The sequence below is a fragment of the Phalacrocorax aristotelis genome, chromosome 24 (genome assembly GCF_949628215.1).
Source record: "Phalacrocorax aristotelis chromosome 24, bGulAri2.1, whole genome shotgun sequence".
Lineage (NCBI taxonomy): Eukaryota > Metazoa > Chordata > Aves > Suliformes > Phalacrocoracidae > Phalacrocorax > Phalacrocorax aristotelis.
Genome location: NC_134299.1, coordinates 6,202,418 through 6,222,282, shown reverse-complemented (window position 1 = coordinate 6,222,282; position 19,865 = coordinate 6,202,418). Strand labels below are relative to the sequence as shown.

Below are 19,865 nucleotides of genomic sequence, written 5' to 3'. Positions count from 1 at the left end.
AAGAGCTTTGTCTGTGCAAGTAGCAATGGTCACAGTCACTCAAATTTCATCCATGTTCTGACCATTTTAAGTGGCTGTAGGAGTGAATCAGTGCTTCAGAACTGCAGTGAAAGTAGATAGCACCTAGATAAAGCATAAAGGACAGTGAGTATTTCAAGACAGGAAACCCAAAACATGCACAAATATCAGGAGAATCAGCTGAAACCTGCATCTCCCCAGACGAGACACTAAGCAGATGGAAGACTAGCTAAGCAGGTATATTTGCAACAAGACCAGGAATTTAATAGTGACCACACTCAAGAGAAGATTGTAACAGTGACACAACCGTAAAAACTCAGGAGAGCTCCAAGTTAAACTGAATTACAGGAAATGTAGCTTCTCATCTTACAAATATTTCTAGTGCTACTTTAACTAAAGAAACTATACAAGGATCATGGACACAGGTTGTGTGTCAAGCTGTCCAAGGATAGCATCCTCCTGGTGTAGGACAAACTCTTGAAGAATATTCAAACTTTGCTGGGCAGCAGCCCTGTAAAATCACCAACCCCCACTCCCTCCTTGCAGGAGGCACAAGGACTGCACACAACTCACTCCCTCCCGGCAAAGGCTGGGAATTCACAGGTTTGGTCCTACTGCCAGAGGAAAGCAGCGTTGCGACATCAAGGGAGACTGAGTTCAGCTGGTTCACATCCATACCAATACCAGTTCTGAGCAGAGCAGGTCAAACTCACATTCAATCCTGTTTCACAGACAGCCCATGGCAGCGAATTATACATGCAGCCCTACAACTCCAGAGGTCTCAAGGCTTAGGTGTGAGGCTCTGCACTCTTCCATCAATGACAACCATTTTAAGCAATAAGAAATTCTCCACACAGCTCACATTTGAGTTGGAAGAATTTGGTCTCCACAAAGTAAATTTGCACATATGAGCAATACAGTTTGCATGTTCTATTGGCTTAAAAGAAGAGGAGCCTCCATTGCCAGGAAGCAACAAATCTGTTAGCTTCATGCTGAGCAAGGGTGCTGGGCACAGAAAGTCCAGCATCTGCGTCAGCTTTGTACTGGATGCAAAATGCAACTGCTGCACAACTGATTTAGTACGAGGGGGGGGGGGGGGGGAAGAAGAGGGGAAAAAAGAAAAAAAAACAGAAACAGCTAAAGGTATTTCCAGAGTCATGCACATTGATTAGACAACACACGCCATCAAGGCAAAGATCTGCAAAAAAGCTGAAGGTGTGTGGGCAAAGCCCTGCTATTTGGAAACTTCTCTCTCTCTCACTACTACCTCAAGAAAGCCACAGCACTCTCAGCCCAAGCTGTAGCACTGCTTAAGCTCTAGTCTTTAAATACCACCAGACAAACTTTAACAGAGCATCTAGCACATCTAACAGCAAAGGACTTCTCCCCAGGTAAAACAAAGGCACCAGCTCATGTAGAGCTCATGGGTCAGATTCGCAGGAAGAGTAAAGCAAGGGCATAGTCAGCCCTACACAGATTTACCATAGCTGAGAATCGTAATGTGATTATCCACCATTACCAACATAATTATAGGGCCCTCGCTTAGTGTCATTGCTGCAATATCTAGGCCATGACAAAACAGATTTAGATTTACAAGTTCCATGCTCTTCTGGGCACTTTTTAAATAGGCAGGACGTCATAGTTAATGTTAGTGTGGCAGTCATGGCTATGAGTGCCTATATTGTGCAAAATAATACAACCAGAAACATCACTCACAGATGAGAGGCACAGTCTCTACCTCTTCTAATTTGAGAAGAGCAAGACTGGTTGGCTTGGGATTGTTGTGGGATTTTGGGTGAATATTTTATTTATTAGCTATGACCCTCAACTGCAAACGGCCACAAAATATTTATATAGTCACAGGCGTTTTCACTGCATTGATGACATGGAAGAAGCTTAACTGCCTCTTCCTCACTTCTCTGGGTTTTATTTTGATAGGTCTGATTTAAAGCTGTTTAACTTCATTTTCTTGGCACTTTTCAGGACCTTGTCTCATTACAGATCTTTAAGAGCCACTCCTTTCCCCTAGATGATATCCCTTCAATTCCCAGCCAGTTCCACAGAGAAAGTCAAAAAAGGAAGCTGTAAATCACAATATAGCAGAGAAAGGAGGGGAGAAAAAAGCAGGGGGGAAGGGGAGGAAAGGAAATTAATCTCTGCCATGCAACAGTATATTAGAAGCCGAAAATAATTAGTGGGCAAGATTCATCCTATGCATTAACTCTGCATTCCCTTTTCAAAAGTTGTAGTTCAAGGACAGTAATAGCTTCTCACACTACCCATCCTCCAAGCACACAGTCAGAACACAGCCTGGACACCTTAATTTAGGGGTATTAAAGTCTCACAGTGTTTGTGACAGGAACTTTAAAACAAATAGCAACTCACTAAAGGCTACGGAACTATACCGGCCCCCACAGCAGGAAGCACGTTTAGATGTTCACATGGGTAGATTTGCTAGGCGTGTGCTCCACTTTACAGTCTTGTGCATCTACTCGATTCCTCCCTGACAGGCAGACTTGGAAACCCAAAGCCGATAGAGCAGTGTTTTATTGCTATGCAGCAAGATACACTGCCTCCAAGTCGACTACTTGGCAAAGCAGACTCAGTCCCTCTCTATTGTGACAATTTTAGTCCTTGAAATTCCACTGTAAGACTAAAATAAAATAAAAATTAATGGGTCATGAATAACTCACAGCTTAAAAAAAACTGTTTAGTTATCAGTCAGCCCTCTAAAAAGCACATTTCAGCTGCTATTATTCTAAGCAGCTGCTAATAGCATCCGAGACCTCGTTCATCTCCAAGTGAAAGTAGTAATGGCATAAACATGCTGCTGAGCGTGACTGTGTTTGAGTGAACATGAGCAGAACTACAAAGCCAGCAAGAAGCTGCAGCAGCTGCATGCAGCTGAAATGCTTCACTAGAAAGGCAAGGAAGTGGTGAATCATGTCAACAGAAGAGGAGAGAAAAAACAAAACTAGCTGAGAAGAGAGCAGGTTGTAGCTGGAGGTGGGGAGGAAGGGGAAAGCAACACTAAGCTGGCCATGGCTGGGACTGGTTTTAAACTGGACTTGCTTGCAAGGACCAGCCAGAGCAGGCTCACTGGAGCCCTTAAGTGCTATGGTAACAGCAAACTCCATTTGGGAGGCAATTATGCAAGGATCCAAAGAGAGCTCATGGCAACAGGCAAGTTAGACACTCAGGAATTTTGATTACTATGGTAGCACCCAGACATCCCTAGTGAGCACAGCAGCACGAAAAAATTCTAGGAAAAGCTCATGCTTACAGCTAACAGAATACCACAGAGCCTCACAACAATGTATAGAGGTTTGGGACAACAAGTTTCTTCCGCTTAAGCCCAGGAATGCAGTTTTCAGACTTTTCAGGTCTCCCATATAACTACAGGTATACTCCTGGGCCACAGAAGTGCCATCTCACTGAGTAACAGAAAAACACAACTGAAGGGCTATGTAATATTCCTCTAGAAGAGGATATGCTAGTCAAACCCTGAAGACAGCAATGAACTTTTCAACTCCTCAGTACATGCCAAGCATAGAAAAAGGTATCTACTGTCCCACCAGGCCACCCTCAGGGAATTCATACCACTAGGTACAGTCAGGAGCACACAGTATCCATCATTCAGCACAGGGAAAAATAAAATTAAAAAAATAAATCAGCCCTACATGAAACAGGGCCTTGAGTTTTTCCACATATACACAGGTGAGGAAGGAGAGAGATACGAATAGGCACTTGCCTGTCCGCTCATTTCCCAGATGTCCAGAAACAAGAAAGGGTTGCAGGGGTCCAGAACTTGTGGTCTTGTGACTGTTACTCACAAGCCCCGTAATTATTACGGGTTTAATTCAACAGTCAAATAAACTTACATAACTGTTTGAGAATCCCAACTTACATATCAATATATAAATTTCTAACCTGCTCCGTAGCATTAGACAGCTTCAAGGGTACAGAGTAAGTGCTTCTTATGCTGTTAAGTTTAAGACAAAAGCAAAAGGTAGAAAACTACCATCTGCCCCGCTCCAAAAATAGCATCATTTTAATTTAAAAAAAAATCCAATACATGTTTAATCCTGTCACATGTTCTGTTGAGCACTCTGTGAGCAAGGTTGAGTTTGTGTTTCCTATGGTCTCTGAACAATATCAGATTTCTAGAAGATACTGTGTATTAATTATCATGTCATGATCAGCTGTAAGATTACAGCTGCTTGCACCTCATGATGCATCTTTCTGAATGTGTCTCCTCAGGCAGCAGCACACAGGCATATTTTGGTACCAAACGCAAATGCTGGGCCTCAGCAGGCACAGGCAAGGGCAGCCAGGCACCTCCCAGGAGTATGGACAGCCTTTGTTCTGTGTTTGCAGGGCCCTAGTCCATGGTAAAAGTTCCTCCATACTATGGTGACATGAATATTAATGACACTGGTTAAAACACCAGACAAGGAGTTACATTTGCATTTAATACAAGGCTTCATCACTGCTTTCCTGCATCGTCCTTATGAAATGGCTGCATTTTCATGGGCTCCAGTTTCTCATTTGTAAAATAATTCGATAAGCCTTTCCTCCACCATCTGTTTGTCTACTTCACATAGAGGGAAAGGGGAACAACCACACCCAGAAACACAAGTTGTACGGCACCTAGTGCACGGGGGTCTTTATGTTCACTGAAGAGCAGAGACAGCACAACAGTTCAAACTACAACTAGTAATCGGGTATAGAAACAGAAGGGTAAACTCATATTCACATATCTGTTAAGTACATCTTCTAACTCAAAAGCAACAGGTGAAGGCCAAAAGAAAGGCTCTGACTTTCAGCAGAATTTTTCTTGACAGAAATACGCACTCCAGGCACCCCGGGACCACATGTGACCCAAGTCTGCACTGCCCCTCCTTCATCCTTTGCCACTCCACAATCCACACCTCAATGCTCTGCAGTGCATTTTTTAATTTCCTTACAAATGTAATGGATAACAAAAAAAAAAATGAACATAAGAACCAGCAGGACCTTATCAGTCAACAACTGGGGCTGGCTTCTTGTGTTGTCTTACATTCACTGACTTGTAAAAGGGCAGTAATGAATATGCAGCCAAAGAGCTTAAGCCAGACAACGCTCAACTTTGCGAGCAGCACTTGCTGAAATTCCCAGAGAATATTCAGCACACATCAGCTTGTGTCCACATCACCTGCTCCCAAACATGGTTATGAGCATCCTCTGACGCCACCTGTACTGCAAGGGGGAACTAAGGCACAGAGACGTCACGTGGGTTTAGCAGGTACTTCTCAAATGTGTAAGTTGCCTAATGGGACATCTGCAGAACTCTAGTCAGAGCAACAGGGATCCTATGAAGAGAGAGCCTTTCCATGCCAGCCACTGAGCCATCCTTGCTTATCTCCTGCCCTTACCCCAACTCTCTCCCTAAAGAGACCTGGCACTGCCTCTTCCCTCCAGCCAATGTCTCCTGCCTATTTGTGCTGAAACCCAGAGGGCCAGTTATTCCTTGTTACTCATCTGCTCTTTGCACACCACGCGCACGCCTGCCTAACGAGAGAGGTACTGCAAGACCCAACTGAAAAAGAAAGGCAGGCGCAATAGTGCGCAAGTATACACTTGCATATATGTGCTTTCATAGATCCTTCTCCCAAATTAAAATGATATTTCCTTTAAGAGTTTAATCATACCTTTTTTGCCACCAATCATTTGCATATCCTCAGGTATTAGATACTTATTGCCAAAGGTCATGAAGAGAGTTATTGGATCAGAGCCCAAGGGTCAACAGCAGCCACAAATATCTTCATGTGAACAAACTGCAGTTGTAAGGCAGGGATTTCCTATTGATCCAGCTCACTGCTCCAAAGCAGCAGCTAAATGCTGGAGAGAAGGTCTTTATTTCTGAAGCACTTCACAAGTCAGAAGCAATTAATCCTTCAGAGGCTTGTGACAGGTAACTAAAGTATCACTGACTTAGCAGTTAGGTCGCACAGAGAAAGCGCATAAAGCAATAGCTCTGCACTTCTGTGCTCCTCTCACATTGGCACTGATTATTTGTGTTCGTTTTAATTATTTTAAAACACTTTGAAGGTCTGAGTTTTATATCACTCTCTCCCACAATATCTGAATAGCTTCCACCACAATCCAGGAATGCAGTGACGTCACAAAGACACGTATGCCACATCAAACCAAGGGTTCATCTCACTCACCACGGCGCTTTGAACAGAAACAGGTGTTCAGGGAAAAGCCTGCGCAAACCAGACCATATCATGCTTCCCATGGAGCATTCTGCACTTCAAGAGAGAAGCTCTGAGTTTATTTTACTGCTGTCATTAGACTCACGCAGCAAAAGCATATGTCAACCTTGCAAGCATCATTTAGCTTACAGAAGTAAAGGAGATACAAGCTAGGATTTTATCTGAGTAACAGGCGGTGCATTTAGATAGCTTCAGAAGACCACAATTTTAGTCTCACGCCCTCTAGAACAGCATGCCAGATTGCTTTTTTTAAGTTCACACAGGCACATTTTGGGGTCACCTCTATATTACAGACCTACGAACGCGAAATAGGAAATAAAACCAGCATGTTCCTAACAGTGAATGAATGAAGATCCGATCTACCTGTCCTCATCACAGCACCAGCTGCCTTCCAGCTCAACTGTGGGGTGGATGGATGTACGTGCACACAAAGTCTCTGCCTGGGGTATTCAGCTGGTGATGGCCTTTTTTTTTTTATTTTTAATCTATGAGATCACCCATCACCGTTACGTAATTTGTTTCTGCAAAATCATGAAGCAAACCAGATGCTATAAGCATCTTGTTCCAAAAAGTCTTTAATCCAATCCTGTGACACATGGCCCAGGGTCCTGATGTCAGCATGGGTTCTGCCACAGAGCAAGCATAAATTTATGCCCAAATCACATGTGTGCCAAGAGCACACCCATTCAAAACACAGAGGCAGCATTTGAGAGAAAACACAGACTGCAATTAAAGCACTCAATCTGGAAGGCCAGAGATCAATTCCTGACTTGGCCACATATACTCTGCATTGCTTCACCTTCCTATCTCAGTATATTATTTCCCATCAGCCCTGAAAGGAACGGAAGGACATTTTCATAGACTGTGCCAGGGCTCAGATACTCTGGCAACAGGGTAGCGAGAGTTCCTCACGTTAGATGAGCTGCCGCAGCTCTCCCCTGCTTTCATTCTACTGCATCGTAGTGTAGGCAGCTAACAATAACCTTCATTTTGTTTAGTGGCAATTCCTGGACCTCCCACAAAAGGATAAAAGAAAAGTTTCTGTAATGATAAAAAGCCACAAATGAGAGAATTACCTTGCAACTCCGTTTCACTTAAGCCTTTCCAAATCTTTCCCTTGTGCTCGTAAATCACTGTCAGTATTGTTCCTACATTCAAAAAAGCACAGAAGCCAGTATCTGGTTTGAGGAGGTACATTTCTAAAACAATGCCACCACAAGGACATCCTGCACTTCCCCCTCATCCAAGAAATAAGGCATCCTTTCCTGGGAAACTTATTTATTCAGTTAGCTCTCCTTATCAAAAGGGAACTCCTCCGTAAACAGAGTTTGCTTTTGCACGTTTCTCCTCAGAGACTTCCTGTCTCCTTCCACATGCGAAACACAAGTAAACACTTACTTAGTACAAATGAAGGCAAATTGGTTGTGACTTTCCAGAAGAGCAGCAGCAAGTCCTCCAGCTTACAAGCTGCTGGTCCAACAGGCACAGCCTCAGTCCATCCAAATCACTATTTTAACTGAAAAAAGTCACCTTCAAAGGAAGCAGCTACCTGTCTCAATGCAAGTGTGCAGCACCTAGTCAGTTCTGACCCCTTATTAGCCAGGATTAATGCAGGTGGGTGGGCTTCGAAAGCAGCAAGTGCTAAACCCAAAGTGGATTCCAGCTTGCCTTCAGCACATTTATAACTTGCCACCTGCTCTCTTCAACTGCTAAGCTCCTGTACAAGGCAGAGAAGGCCCATGCCACAATAGAAACACGACGGCAGTACATGTTCTCCTTAGATCCAGAATGGCACTGCTGGTGTTGCAACCAGAGGTAAGTAACATGTTCACATATGTAACTACTAGAACACTTCTGCAAGACCCAAGCTGGAGAGTCAAACCCTGTATTTTCCCCAGTCAGAATCCCAAAACTAAGCTTTGTTATGAGAAGTAACTGACAATTTCATAAGGCTGTTGCAGGACTGCAAGTTAAAAACTATATTGTTTTAACATGGAAGGCTCTTTCCTGGGAAGACGACTGCAGAAAACTCATCCTCCCATGACTGCACCAGGCTAACCCTGCCATTAAATATGCTTTTAGTAATACAGCTGTTATGTAAGAAACTAGCCACCCCCGTGTACAATCCCTGACCCATTCTCTGACGTGTTGCATAAAACTTAGAAGCGAGGCTAGATAATGTGAGTCTCTGGGCTATACAACTTCTTACACAGTTAAATCCACTAACACCTTCCTTTCCTTCCTGATTACATCTAGGGACACGGCGCACACTCTGCCCCAGCAAAATCTGTGCTGTTAAAAGCACCAAAGCACTTGGGATGCCTCAACATTTACCTAATAACTCACTTGGGATTCTTCACCAGTTTGCCTGGCTTGTACACTCAAAAAAACAGACTGCTAAAACACAGAGGAGCCAATATCCTACCTAGCAGTGCAGAGCACAGTGTACCTGCCCTGCCTCAAAAGGTACGCAGGAAAAGCAAGGGGGGTGGGGGGAGGTGGTGTATAAAAATCACGTCCCATTCCAAGAGGAGAAATAGTTTAATTCCTAATCCAAATGTCACTGGTCAGCTGACTAGCAGCTGGCACTTGGCAGAAGCTAGAAGGCAAGAACTGTCAAAATACACTTCAAAGTGATGTCTCAAACCCAACCACACTGGAACTGGGTTGAGAACCATGTAAGTCTGCAAAATTTACCTCAGATGGGGTTTGTTTTAAAGTGAAGTTATTTCAGAAGCAGCTCACGGTAATTTTGAAGGATGATAATGACTTCAGGTTACGGTGCTGCACGCTCCACGAAAGAGAGCACTGGGGGAAAGCCAGGCAGGGGTCAGGAGAAGTCCTCTGCAATTAGCCCAACCACACGTTTACGTGGCTCAGGAGGTTCTGCCTTCACAGCCTTACCAAGCCCTTGATACACACATTGGCCTGCAGGTCTGCTAAAGAAAACCGTGGTGAAACTTTCTCACAACGTCTGTTTTTTCAAATTGGAGCAAAAAAATACAGCTGGCCAATTTAAGCTGATGTTACCTTGGTTTATAACGTCTACCATTAAATGCTCCGAAATATACATTAGCTATGAGCACACACAGAGGCACGTATCTGAAAAAATTTTGGTGAAATATATGACAATTATTAAACCTGAACCCCCTAACTTATACATTTTAAGGGGAAGACTGAAGTAGCCACCTTCAGAAAAATACTACTAATTGAAAAAGTGACTTTTCAGAGACCCGAAGAAATGCAGCCTGTATCTTTTGGTAGAGGTAGACCAAGACAAACAAAATCCTAGCTCAAACACGTACCCCATCAACACTTAGTACCTTGGGTCAATTCAGCGCTCTCTCACAGGTACAGAGTAACACAAAACATAGCCCCCTGAGAACTGGACATGGGGCCAATCCCCACATTGTTTGTTTTAGCTCAGAGGAGTACATGTGGCTTGCGGTACTCTGCCACACATGCACATTCTGCAAACTCCTCAGCAAATTTCTGATTTCTGGCAACATATTTCTAAATGTTTCTGCTGCTCTGGTCCTCATCACAGAGCTACCGTCCTCCTCATAGCTCCAGCGTGGGTTTTTGGGGGTTCGCCTTAATGCGGGCAGAAACAAAACACAGCATCCAGTTTTATCATACTGTTTTGGTTTCTCTTCATAAACAAGACAGTAAGATAGTAGCCTGACTCACTCACACACTCTAATGCCTCCTGGGCCTTCACCTCAGCTCCATGAAACACCAGGCACCTTAAAGTCAGTAACAAGCCCCCTCAGCCCATAGCAGAGCACTACACTGATGCTGCCGACTGTAACCTGGCCTCGCAGAACTCCAAGGCTAGCAGTGCTGACCTCCCACAGCAGTTAATACTCATGCAAATGCTATGGGGAATTTTTCAAGAGATTATTCATGCTATTATATGGATTAGAGCAAGACAACTATGGAGACTCAACTAAGAATCACCTATTGCAATATCCTGTTTGTAAAAAAAAAAAAATAATAAAATACTGATTCACCGGTATTATAACACCATGGACAGTCATGCAAGTTCCTTCTATATCACTCCCATCTACTTCCTTCCAAAATGAAGGAATGTTCCTCCCCGCCCAGCAAAGCGAATATCCAGACACAACTATTTTTAAGGGGGTGAGGGGTGTACCTAACTGCAGCAGATATTTTGGGGGATCTACGCAAGTGACTGCGAGCATGTGGAGACATCTGCCATCTGGCACACATCACAGTGCCTGCATTAAGGACTCCCATCCTGGGCCAGGGAACAGTCATCTTCAGCAGGGTTGCTCAGCAGAATTGAGGGTGACCGCTCACAGCTTTGACATATAGAGGTAAATCCCAACACTTTAATTCCAAAACTCTGGTTCAACCAGTTCCTCAGGCTTGCAACTCAAGTCTCCCCCCACCATCCATCAGCATTTCAGAGACTCTTTCTTTTAAGCCACTTTTACATCTCATTTATTTTCTAGGCTTCACATGCTGCACCAAAACACAGGCCTCTACTCTCCCTTATAAAGCAACGGGGATGAGAGATGTTTCTTTCCCAGACAGGATATTCCTCCTCTTACAAAGTGCTTCCCAGGGTACTTTTCGTTTAACAGAAATAGCCAAGACTTCACAAGTTGCATTTTCAACACTGCTGGGCCACCAAAATTCACTGCAGATACAAAAACATTTTCCAGCTGAGGATTCAGCCGTCAGTTGTCCAGGGACCAAGTTGCCAAGAGCTCCCAGGTCTCCAACTGAGTCAGTGAAAAAATGCTGTTTACCAGCACTTGGGGAGCACAGGCAGCTACATCAGAAGACCAGAAGCATGCAAAGCTGCAGCACTTCTCACCCACGTTGACTCACCAGATGACCTACCTTTCCTGTAAAGGAAATGGCATTTTTACCCCTCTGTTCCCATCAAATGGTAACAACCTGCAAACCCACAAGCCACCCTGCTCTTGCCCCCTCAGAGACTTCGCTCACCATGCAGAGGTGTTTCAGACTGCTCGCAACCAGGAGTCTAACTGTGAAGAAAATACCTGCGTAGCACATTTCACTGAAAGAACTTCCTCTGCCTTATAGCACGGTCAGGAAAAGAAATAGCACCTATTTTACAAGCCTGCTACACCTCGTTTTGCCTGCGTGTGCAGATCTACAAGTTGTAGCCAACCCTAGGCCATGCTTCATCCCAGAGGCCAGCCTAGAAACCAGGAGTCACAGGGAAAAGCCCTCACAAGCAGCAGTTCCTCCAGGACAGCGAGGTACAAAGGGGAGGCACTTCTCCCATGCAATCTGTGCTACCACCTCGCACCCTTGGTGGCTGTAGCTTAGGGCTGCTGAGCAGGAGAGAGCCCAGTGACACATAGGCTCACTTCCTGGTGCTGTCAGCACTGGGGCAGAACCTGCCAACAGATTATTCATCAGCAAAAAAAGCCTCTGTTTTCCCACGTTACCAAGATGAGGCCAGCTTGCATTAAAAAACACTACGACAGCTTCTCAGGTTTAGCTCTTGTAGTTTCTAAGCTCCTAGGTCCAAAAAGGGCTTGGAAATATCAGCCACTGCAAACCAATATTGCAAATTTTAAGTCAGGAGAAGAAGAAAAAAAATCTCTATAATAGTTACTACTTGAAGGACTTTTTTCAGTGCTCCTCCCAGCTCAGCATGCAGCAGAGCATATCAGAACCCATGTCTGAAAGATTGTTACAGATCTATTTTCTTGTACACTGGGGTGACTTTTTACAAACCTGAACACACACAGCGTACACAGAGTCCCTTTTCCATTTTAGGGTTCTTTCTGCAGAAGCCAACACAGGTCCTCCCACTCAGCTCTCACACAGCAACTACCCTCTCCTTCGCAATTACAAGATCAAAACAAAACAGTGTTTTGCCTGAAATCACAAAGGATGCTGCGCAGGAGACGGACCAGGAGCAGGTCTAAGGAGGCCAACACCTCTCTGAAGGTCGAGGCTAAGGTTACCGCTCAGAGCCATTCATAAGGTTCCTCGTAGCCCAAACAAATGAAATGTAAAATGATAGTTAAAGCAGCAGTGCTGGTTACAATTAAAAACATACCACCAGCAGCTTGCTGTGCTGCAAGGGCTGTACATGTAAAGAGTTTTATAATCCATACTGTTAATTTTTAGTTCTTTAATTATTTTCACAAAAAAAGGCAGTTGGGATTACCGCTTCCCCTGAGGAAACCCTACACAGAGATCCCTCATCCCAGATCACTAGCTTGATCACTAGCCACACAAATAGAAATCCCATCACCCAGAGCTAGCTTTACTCAGCCTACCTGTGTGCATGATGTATCTACAAGGGATTCACTCCAGTGTTTTATTCCTCTCTGCTTAATGTAGCAAAGGACACAACTGGCTGAAGAAAGTTAGAGTGAAGACCATCGCTTTCTTTATTTACAGCACCTTGATCTCCACCAAAACATGTAACAATTTTGGGTTTGGCTTCTGTTTCTTTTAACTCCCAGTTTAGGGAAGATGGGAAACAATTAACTTCTACAATTCCCTCAATTTCTAAAGCATTTAAAAAAAAAACCCAAACCAAATCCAGGAAACCCACACTGAGTTTATACATGGGAAGACCAGAAATGTCAGCTTGCAGATGCCACCGGATTGCAAGTCTGTCAAGGACAATGAAATATTAGGGGAGCTAGGGATAGAGGGGGAGGCGGAATGCACAGCAAAGGCCAAAGCCTCCCTTTCCACCTTTGCGAGAGAAAGGAGGATGGAAAAGAAGCAAAGGCAGAGCGCTCTGCAAAAGGCACTGGGGTCTTACCTTCGGCCAGCACCTCGTCCACCGTCACCTGGTAGCGGCCGATGCTGAACACCCTGCCGATGTACCCGCTGCCCGGGCCGCCGCTGCCGCCGCCGCCGCCGCTGGTGCCCGATCCCGGGCCAGAGCCACCCTGCTCCCGACGCGAGTCAAAAAACTTCTTCATTTCTCAGGAGGCAGCAGCTGCCTGGTTATGGGGGCGATCTTTAAGGTCCCAAACCCCCTCCTCGTTCCTCCCGCAGCCCGGCCGAGGCCGGCGAGGGGGACCCGGGGCCGCTCGCCTTGCGGGGCCAAGCGGAGCAGGCGCGCTGTCCTCCGCGGGATTCACACCTGCAAAACCACAGGGGGGATAACGGGAGGGGAATAGGCGGTTATCCCCGCGGCGCGGCCCGGGCCACCGCAGCCCCCTCAGGGCAGCCCTGACTGACAGGGCCCCTGACAGGGCCCCCCGCCCGGTACCTCTCTGCGGACGGGGGGTGCCTCCATGCACCCCGCAGCGGCGCCCAGGGCCGGCCTGCCGCAGCCCCACCGGCTTAGCCCGCGGCGGGTCACGGCGGGGGGCGCCTGCCGGCAGGGCCCGGAGCCCGCATCGCTGCCTGGCGGAGCTCCTGGCGGTCCACCGAGCCCGTCAGGGATCGACCCCGCCGCCGCCGCCGCCGCCGCCCCCCGCCGGCCCCATCCGACCAGGAAATGGGCTGTCACAGGAAGTCCCGGCTGCCGGCGGGAGCACCGCCCCCGCCAGCCCGGAGGGCTCGGCCCTGCCCCGCCGCCCCAGGACGTCCCCCCGCCCTCCCCCGCTGGCGGAGCCACCCCGGAGCGCGGCCGTCACTCCCCGCCCCGCAGCGCGGCGGAGGGGCGAACGCCCCGTTTGCGGAGCGGGGGAGGAGGGTGCGGGGGGGGGGGCAGGGGGAAGGGCGGCAGCCGGCCCCGCCGCGCGGCACCCTGGGAGCGGTAGTTCCCATTCGCCAAACGGCAGTGGCGGTGGGGGGGGCCGCACCGCCGCGGCGGGGACTACAACTCCCGGCATGCAGCGCGGCTCCGCCCGGACAGGCGGCGGCGTGGGGGAGAGGAGGGGGCGAGGGTGGGGGGCGACGTTTTGGCGGGGCTGTGAGGGGATTGTGGGGACAGACCGCGGTGCGGAGGCGTCCTCTCAGTCCGACCGGCGGGGACGGGGTCCCCGGCGGGTAGAGGGAGAGGGAAGGTTCCCGGTGGCCCATTTCATCTCTTATCCGAGAAGGATGGGCGCAGAAATCCTGTCAGCGAGAAGGCGCGGCCCGCGCTGGCACCTTTACATTTATTTTCAAAATAGTGCGCTTAAACTTGACATTTTTGGGTCATAATAATAAAAGTCCCCAGCTGCGACATCTTGGGCTTGGCCTGAAGTACAAGGCTTGTCTTCACACAGGCCCTGCTAGTGCTTGGTTCAAGAGCCTCAACTAAAACTAAAAATAAACTAGAGATATTGCCAGCCCTCAAAACTTGTTGAGTGCTTTAAACCTAGCAGTTGGTTTTGTAAAGCCTGCACCTTAGGTTTGGTATTAAATTACATCTTTCTCCTCCTCACCCCAGTAGCTCTGGCAGCTTGTGGTGAGATGCTCATAAGCAGCAATGCAGCTTGTTCAAAGAGCCCAAAGCCCTCGGGCTTAGTTTAGTTTAGCTCAAATCTCATGAAATTTCCTTTAAATGTACTTGGGTTCTTTACAGCCTTTATTTTCAGAAATCAGGAAATTTTTCCAGCCTACGGCATCCATAGCAGCTGGCTCATCTCCTTTCCACATGCATTAACAGGGAAGGCCAGAGCTGGGATTTCAAACAGCAGAAAGAAACAGTAAAATGGCAAAAAATTGGTTTTCCCAGCCTGCCACCCAGAATACAAAACGCTGAGGAGCGCGTGGCTGCCAGGGGAACGCCTCCATGACAGCACCGCTCTCCTTCCTCCCCTCTGACTAGGGCAGAAGAGGAAACCAGAGCACGCTTGCGTTTTCCCGATGACTATTATTTCCTGTATTATGGTAATAACTACAGCCATCCTGCTGACAAGCTCCTGTCCCAAACGGATAGGCTAGGCAGACTCTGGTTACTGTGGGATGGCAAAAATGTTTACCCTTTGCACAGCCCTTTTTCCTGCATCACTACCTTGCTTGAATGGGCTGGCTTTTGGGTATGGACTTCCAGCAATGACAACAAGACTGGATCAGCATGTTGTAAACAGACCTAATTGTTTTCCCCCCAGTGTTTGGAGACTTTTAAGGTGCATATGGCTCTCAGAAAAGGCAAGTAAAATTGCTGGTGATAATATTTAGCATGTTGGGTACACAGACCTAAAATCACATCACCATACAGTTGCTTTTCTGCTGAGCCACTGTGCCTCTTCATTATAGCTAACACTACACCTCTTCCATCATCCTTGTTCTCAGCAGCTCTTGTAGGTAAGGGCTTACAAGCCCACTCTGCAGACCTCAAAGTTCTCCTTGACCACCATCATTCACCCATAGTTTGAAGGGTGCTGCAGAGTGGCTCCTATCTGCACCTCATTTCCAAGTGTCATGTACAAGACACCCTAAGTCCACATAGCTGGAACTGCAATCATTTCAGCCAGTCAGCTACCACGAGTGTGAAAGCCGTCCTTTTTCATTTAACGGGCTTTAATCTTCATTACACCTTGCTCAGCTGTGGTTTGGGGCTATATGATAATTTGCCAGTGGTCAATACCAAAGGTTCACTTGCCCTTCAGATTAAATGTGAACTGGATAAAGTCTCAGTTCCTTCTATCAATTTTTTTTTTTTAATTACTCTAACCTGTGAAACATCCCCAGGCATCTATTAAGACTGAGGTAAAACACCCAGTGCAAAAAGACAGTCCAATAATCAGTGATTTCTGAGGACTCTGCAGAACTGAACAATTTCCAAGGAAATTGGGCATCTCTGTACAGTACAGGGAAATGACTCATTTCCAACTAAAGAAGATAAAGCCTACTGCCGTGCAGAGAGCTTGCAGATGCACTGCTGAACATCCTAACTCGGCACTGACAAGTACTCTGTTTGAACGTACTTGGGAGTGCTGAGGTATAATGCAGATGAGTGTCAGACCCACGTACAACTATAGGGCCCTGATGGTCTGACCACAGGCACACAAACTGTAGGCGACCATTTTGGGGAGCACAAGCACAGCAGAAGCCAATCTCAGTTGCAGGCACTGATGATATTCTTCATTCCAGAAGGCACGAGGCTTGGCTGCACTGCTGCAATCCCAGTGACCTTCATAAGGATCAGAGAGAACTGAGCATGAAAGCTCTCAGTGAAAAAGCTAATAAGTTATTGCCAGCAGAGACATGGTCTAGTACTTCTCCTGTGTTAGCCTGGAGCAACTCCAGGGTGCTCATAGATTTGTCCCACTGCAGAGAGAAACCTCAGTCTGACTAATACTGTCCATCCTAAACACCAAATTTTAGCTGTTAAAATCCCGTGATGCTAGGTTTAAAATATTCGAGTCCTGATGATGCGGTCAGCAGAGCTGTTTGCCTGCATATTGTCTCCCTGATCCCTGGTTTCCCTATACTGTTAAGAATATGCATTCAAATCCCCAGGAAGAAGCACATTAATACAGCTGCATCCCTCTTGATCAAACTTTCCAGACAGCTCAGCGTTTTCTAAATAAAAACAGACATTTGGAAAAGTTTCCTGCGAGTAACCTAAAAGCGAGGGCACACTGACCTCTTCTGGGAATTTCGAGAGGCAGCAACAAGGTAGAAAGCCTGCACAGGTTTCCATGCTTGGTAACTGCCCAGGGGCAACAAAGTAATGGTCTTATCTTCCAGCACTCAGTGCATAATAATTAAGCCTTCTCATCCAGTTATTTTTATCTTGATATGTTCCCTTAACCATACACATTTACTGCAAAAACTTCTGTTACAACTCTCACCAGCTAAAGAGTATTAGAGCAGGCATCTATCCATCTCTTTTTTGCTCATGCTTTCTAGAATCCAAGGATTTCTTTTAGGTGCATAGCAGTAGCCCACAAACACTACTAGTATGACCAGAAAAGTCATCACTTTTGTTTACCACCCCAGGTAAAAGTTAACTCTCAAGCATACTGCCATATAGCTAGTAATGAGGCTAGGTTCAGAGCTCTGCAAAGGAACAAAAGAAAGACTCCAAAACTAACATGAATATTTTACCTGTTTAAAAATGAAAAGTTTCTACCTCTTAGCTGCTTTTGTTCTAACAATAACTACCCTTCCTACAGCTAAAAATCTAGATCCTCCATCAATGGTACTTATGGCCTATTATATATAGTAGGCACACATGGAAATAACTGAGCGGATTCAGATCTGTAGGCTCATGCATGTTTGATGCACTACTATGCGTAGCCTGGATGGAAACTGCATAGTCAATAGGGCTGACCACCAAGGCAAAAAGAGCCATGTTTCTCAAGGAGCATGACTTCGCACTACAAATACCTGCTGTTGTTTAAAGCAGGGATAGTTAAGAGAAACTTGCAGACTGGGTTCTCACTGACAAGGGCTTTATCAGCTATGTTTCAAGTGTCAGGGTCTTGAATGTACCCTCAGGCTTTCATTCCCCCAAGTAGTCACACCTGGGCCTCTACCAGCCCAGTTGCTTATTGACATGACCTCCACTTAAGCCCAGGCCAAAGAAACTCACTCTTTTTTTGAGGTGGTTGCAGAGTGGTCCTGGCTGTGGTTCTGCCTTTTGACTTTGCTGGGGGAGCTCTGGGCTTGTGTTGTAAGTAGTGTTGTTAGTTAGCGTTTCTAACGTGGTTTCTTAGGTAGGCTGTAGACTTGCTTCCTTGCTTTGCCTCATGATTGCTGGGTGGTTGGTGAAGCTGGTTACTGCCCCTGACTACCTTTAGGCATGGCAGGACTGGGTCTTGTCTGCATGCTTACCCATGGTGCTGTTGGCATCCTTTGCTCCTAGCTTGGTTTTTTTTTTGTGGATTTGATGAGGCCCTGGCTCTTGTTGCTTTTTAGCACTAGATACATCTTCATGCTCAATGCTGTGTCCCTGCTCCAAGCACTACCTCTGCCAGTGAGTTTCTCTCACCTTGCTGTGAAGGAATGAATACACGTGTGCCTTAGAAGTCCCCCTTAGCTGGGCAGTCATGGCTCTGTTTCCATTCCCTATAGCTGAGTTACAGCCAAATTACGGAGCAGCTAAGTAACATAAAGCTACATAGAGGCAGATATTAATTAAAAAGATAAAAAAAAAAGGTACTCATTTCTTCTTCAGAACTATATGTATGCTAATTGAAGTAAACATTCATTAAGCCCATTAAATAAAATTTAGGTTTGATAATGCATTTAAGGCTGCTGGAAGCAATGGTGTAGCAGTTCATAGCCTGTGGCTTTGGGGAAAGAGGGTTTAGACTGTACCACAAATAACATAGAGCTTCCGCAGGGGCATTAGGAGTTTCCCTGACTGAATGTCTCTCCATGGAGCTGACAAATGCCCTAAGGCCTGAGGCTTAAAATATATCAGTCTTGATTCATGGGGGTTTGTTTGAGGCAAAGTTGCGTTTGGTAATGTAAATGCAATGGTCTAGCCTATCTCTTAACGTAAATAGGCTATACGTGGACAAGCAGTGTAATTCTGACTGCACTGCAGCCACAGGAGGGACGTCTTCCCAGCAAGTCAAGGGGGTGGTTTATCAAGGCCAGGCAACGCTAGATCATGTGAAGACTCCTGTGTGTCTTCTGCCACAGCTTGTGCCTTAAGCTCTGCTGGGGATGTTGAAGCAGGCCTGGTTTCCCCAGTTCAGTTTGAACAGTCGAAGGTGAGATAGCACAAGCAACTAGGATCATGAGCAAGTGACAACTTGTGTGACTGCAAGGGGCTCTTCTGAAGGAAAAAGGGGCAGCCCACAAGTGCCTAACCATCTTCACATCCCTGCTATAGAGGTGCTTGCTGACTCCAGTCCCTCCTTGGATGGCATTCATGAACACAGGCAGCCGATGAAGCTGTCAAAGTGCTGTTTATAGCTTTAGTCAATAAAAGAAAACGGTAGACTGGGCTTATGGCCAAATGCAGCCTTAAGTTTCTCTATAGGAGAAAGGCAGAGTGTGTGGGCATTTCTGAGACAGTGTCAACACAGCATATGCTGTAGGACAGCAGCGTGGAAAGCACTGAGTGCGGTAGCACCCGAGACGCTGTTATAGCTGTCACTGTTATAAATGGTAATAGCATCCAGGATCTCCTCTGGTGTGCCTGTGGAACATGCAAGCATCCCCAGCTTAAAAAAAAAAAATCTTATAATTGAAGCACGCTTGAAAAGGGGAGTTTTACTCCTGGCTTTTTCAAACAGCTGCTCACTGCTGTCTCCCCTTATAGCTTATTTTTGAAGGCATGTAGACCACCATGTCTGAGTGGTCTCTTGGTTTAAATGCACTTCAGGTTAGAGGCATTTTCTCAAATCAGTTCTGCTCCCCTGTTCCTTTGGTCTTATGTGACAGATAGGTTAATGTAATCCACACAGGTCTACCCAGGGAGCCCTTGACTTGCACAGCAGTACTGGTACGCCTTGCCCAGGGCTTTGTCAAGTCCTGCCTGAATTGCGAAGAGGTGGAGTGCTGCGCGTTCCCCTGGCAATACTGACTGTCTCAAAACAGTGTTTCTAATGGTTATAGTGAGTAATGAAGAGCTAAGAACACTTCAATTTCTTACATGAATTGGAATATTTCAGTCTTCCCACCTCAAATAAACACTGCTTACCTATTTCTGGGAGTGTTTTTCACCTTTCTTCCCCTCTCTGTGTTAAAAGGGCTTCATTCAAATAATAGAACAAA

The 19,865-nt window shown here is 46.3% G+C and overlaps 1 protein-coding gene across 7 annotated transcripts in view; it reads right to left on the bottom strand.

The window, feature by feature from the left end:
• The window catches only part of AAK1 (AP2 associated kinase 1), an 86,292-nt gene extending 72,478 nt beyond the window's left edge, over positions 1-13,814 (bottom strand). For 2 of the 7 annotated variants that reach the window (XR_012657361.1, XM_075074478.1), the window contains exons 1-2: positions 13,522-13,809; positions 13,066-13,392 (exon numbers count right to left, since the gene is read on the bottom strand). Coding sequence is in view for 6 of the 7 variants with exons in the window: in XM_075074478.1 (XP_074930579.1) it covers positions 13,066-13,228 (163 nt within the window). In the remaining variant the exon portion in view is untranslated. Of the gene's footprint in view, positions 1-13,065; positions 13,393-13,521 lie in introns of all 7 variants that reach the window. The other 5 variants (XM_075074472.1, XM_075074477.1, XM_075074475.1 and 2 more) reach the window with 3 other exon arrangements.
• Between the last annotated feature and the right edge of the window lie 6,051 nt (positions 13,815-19,865).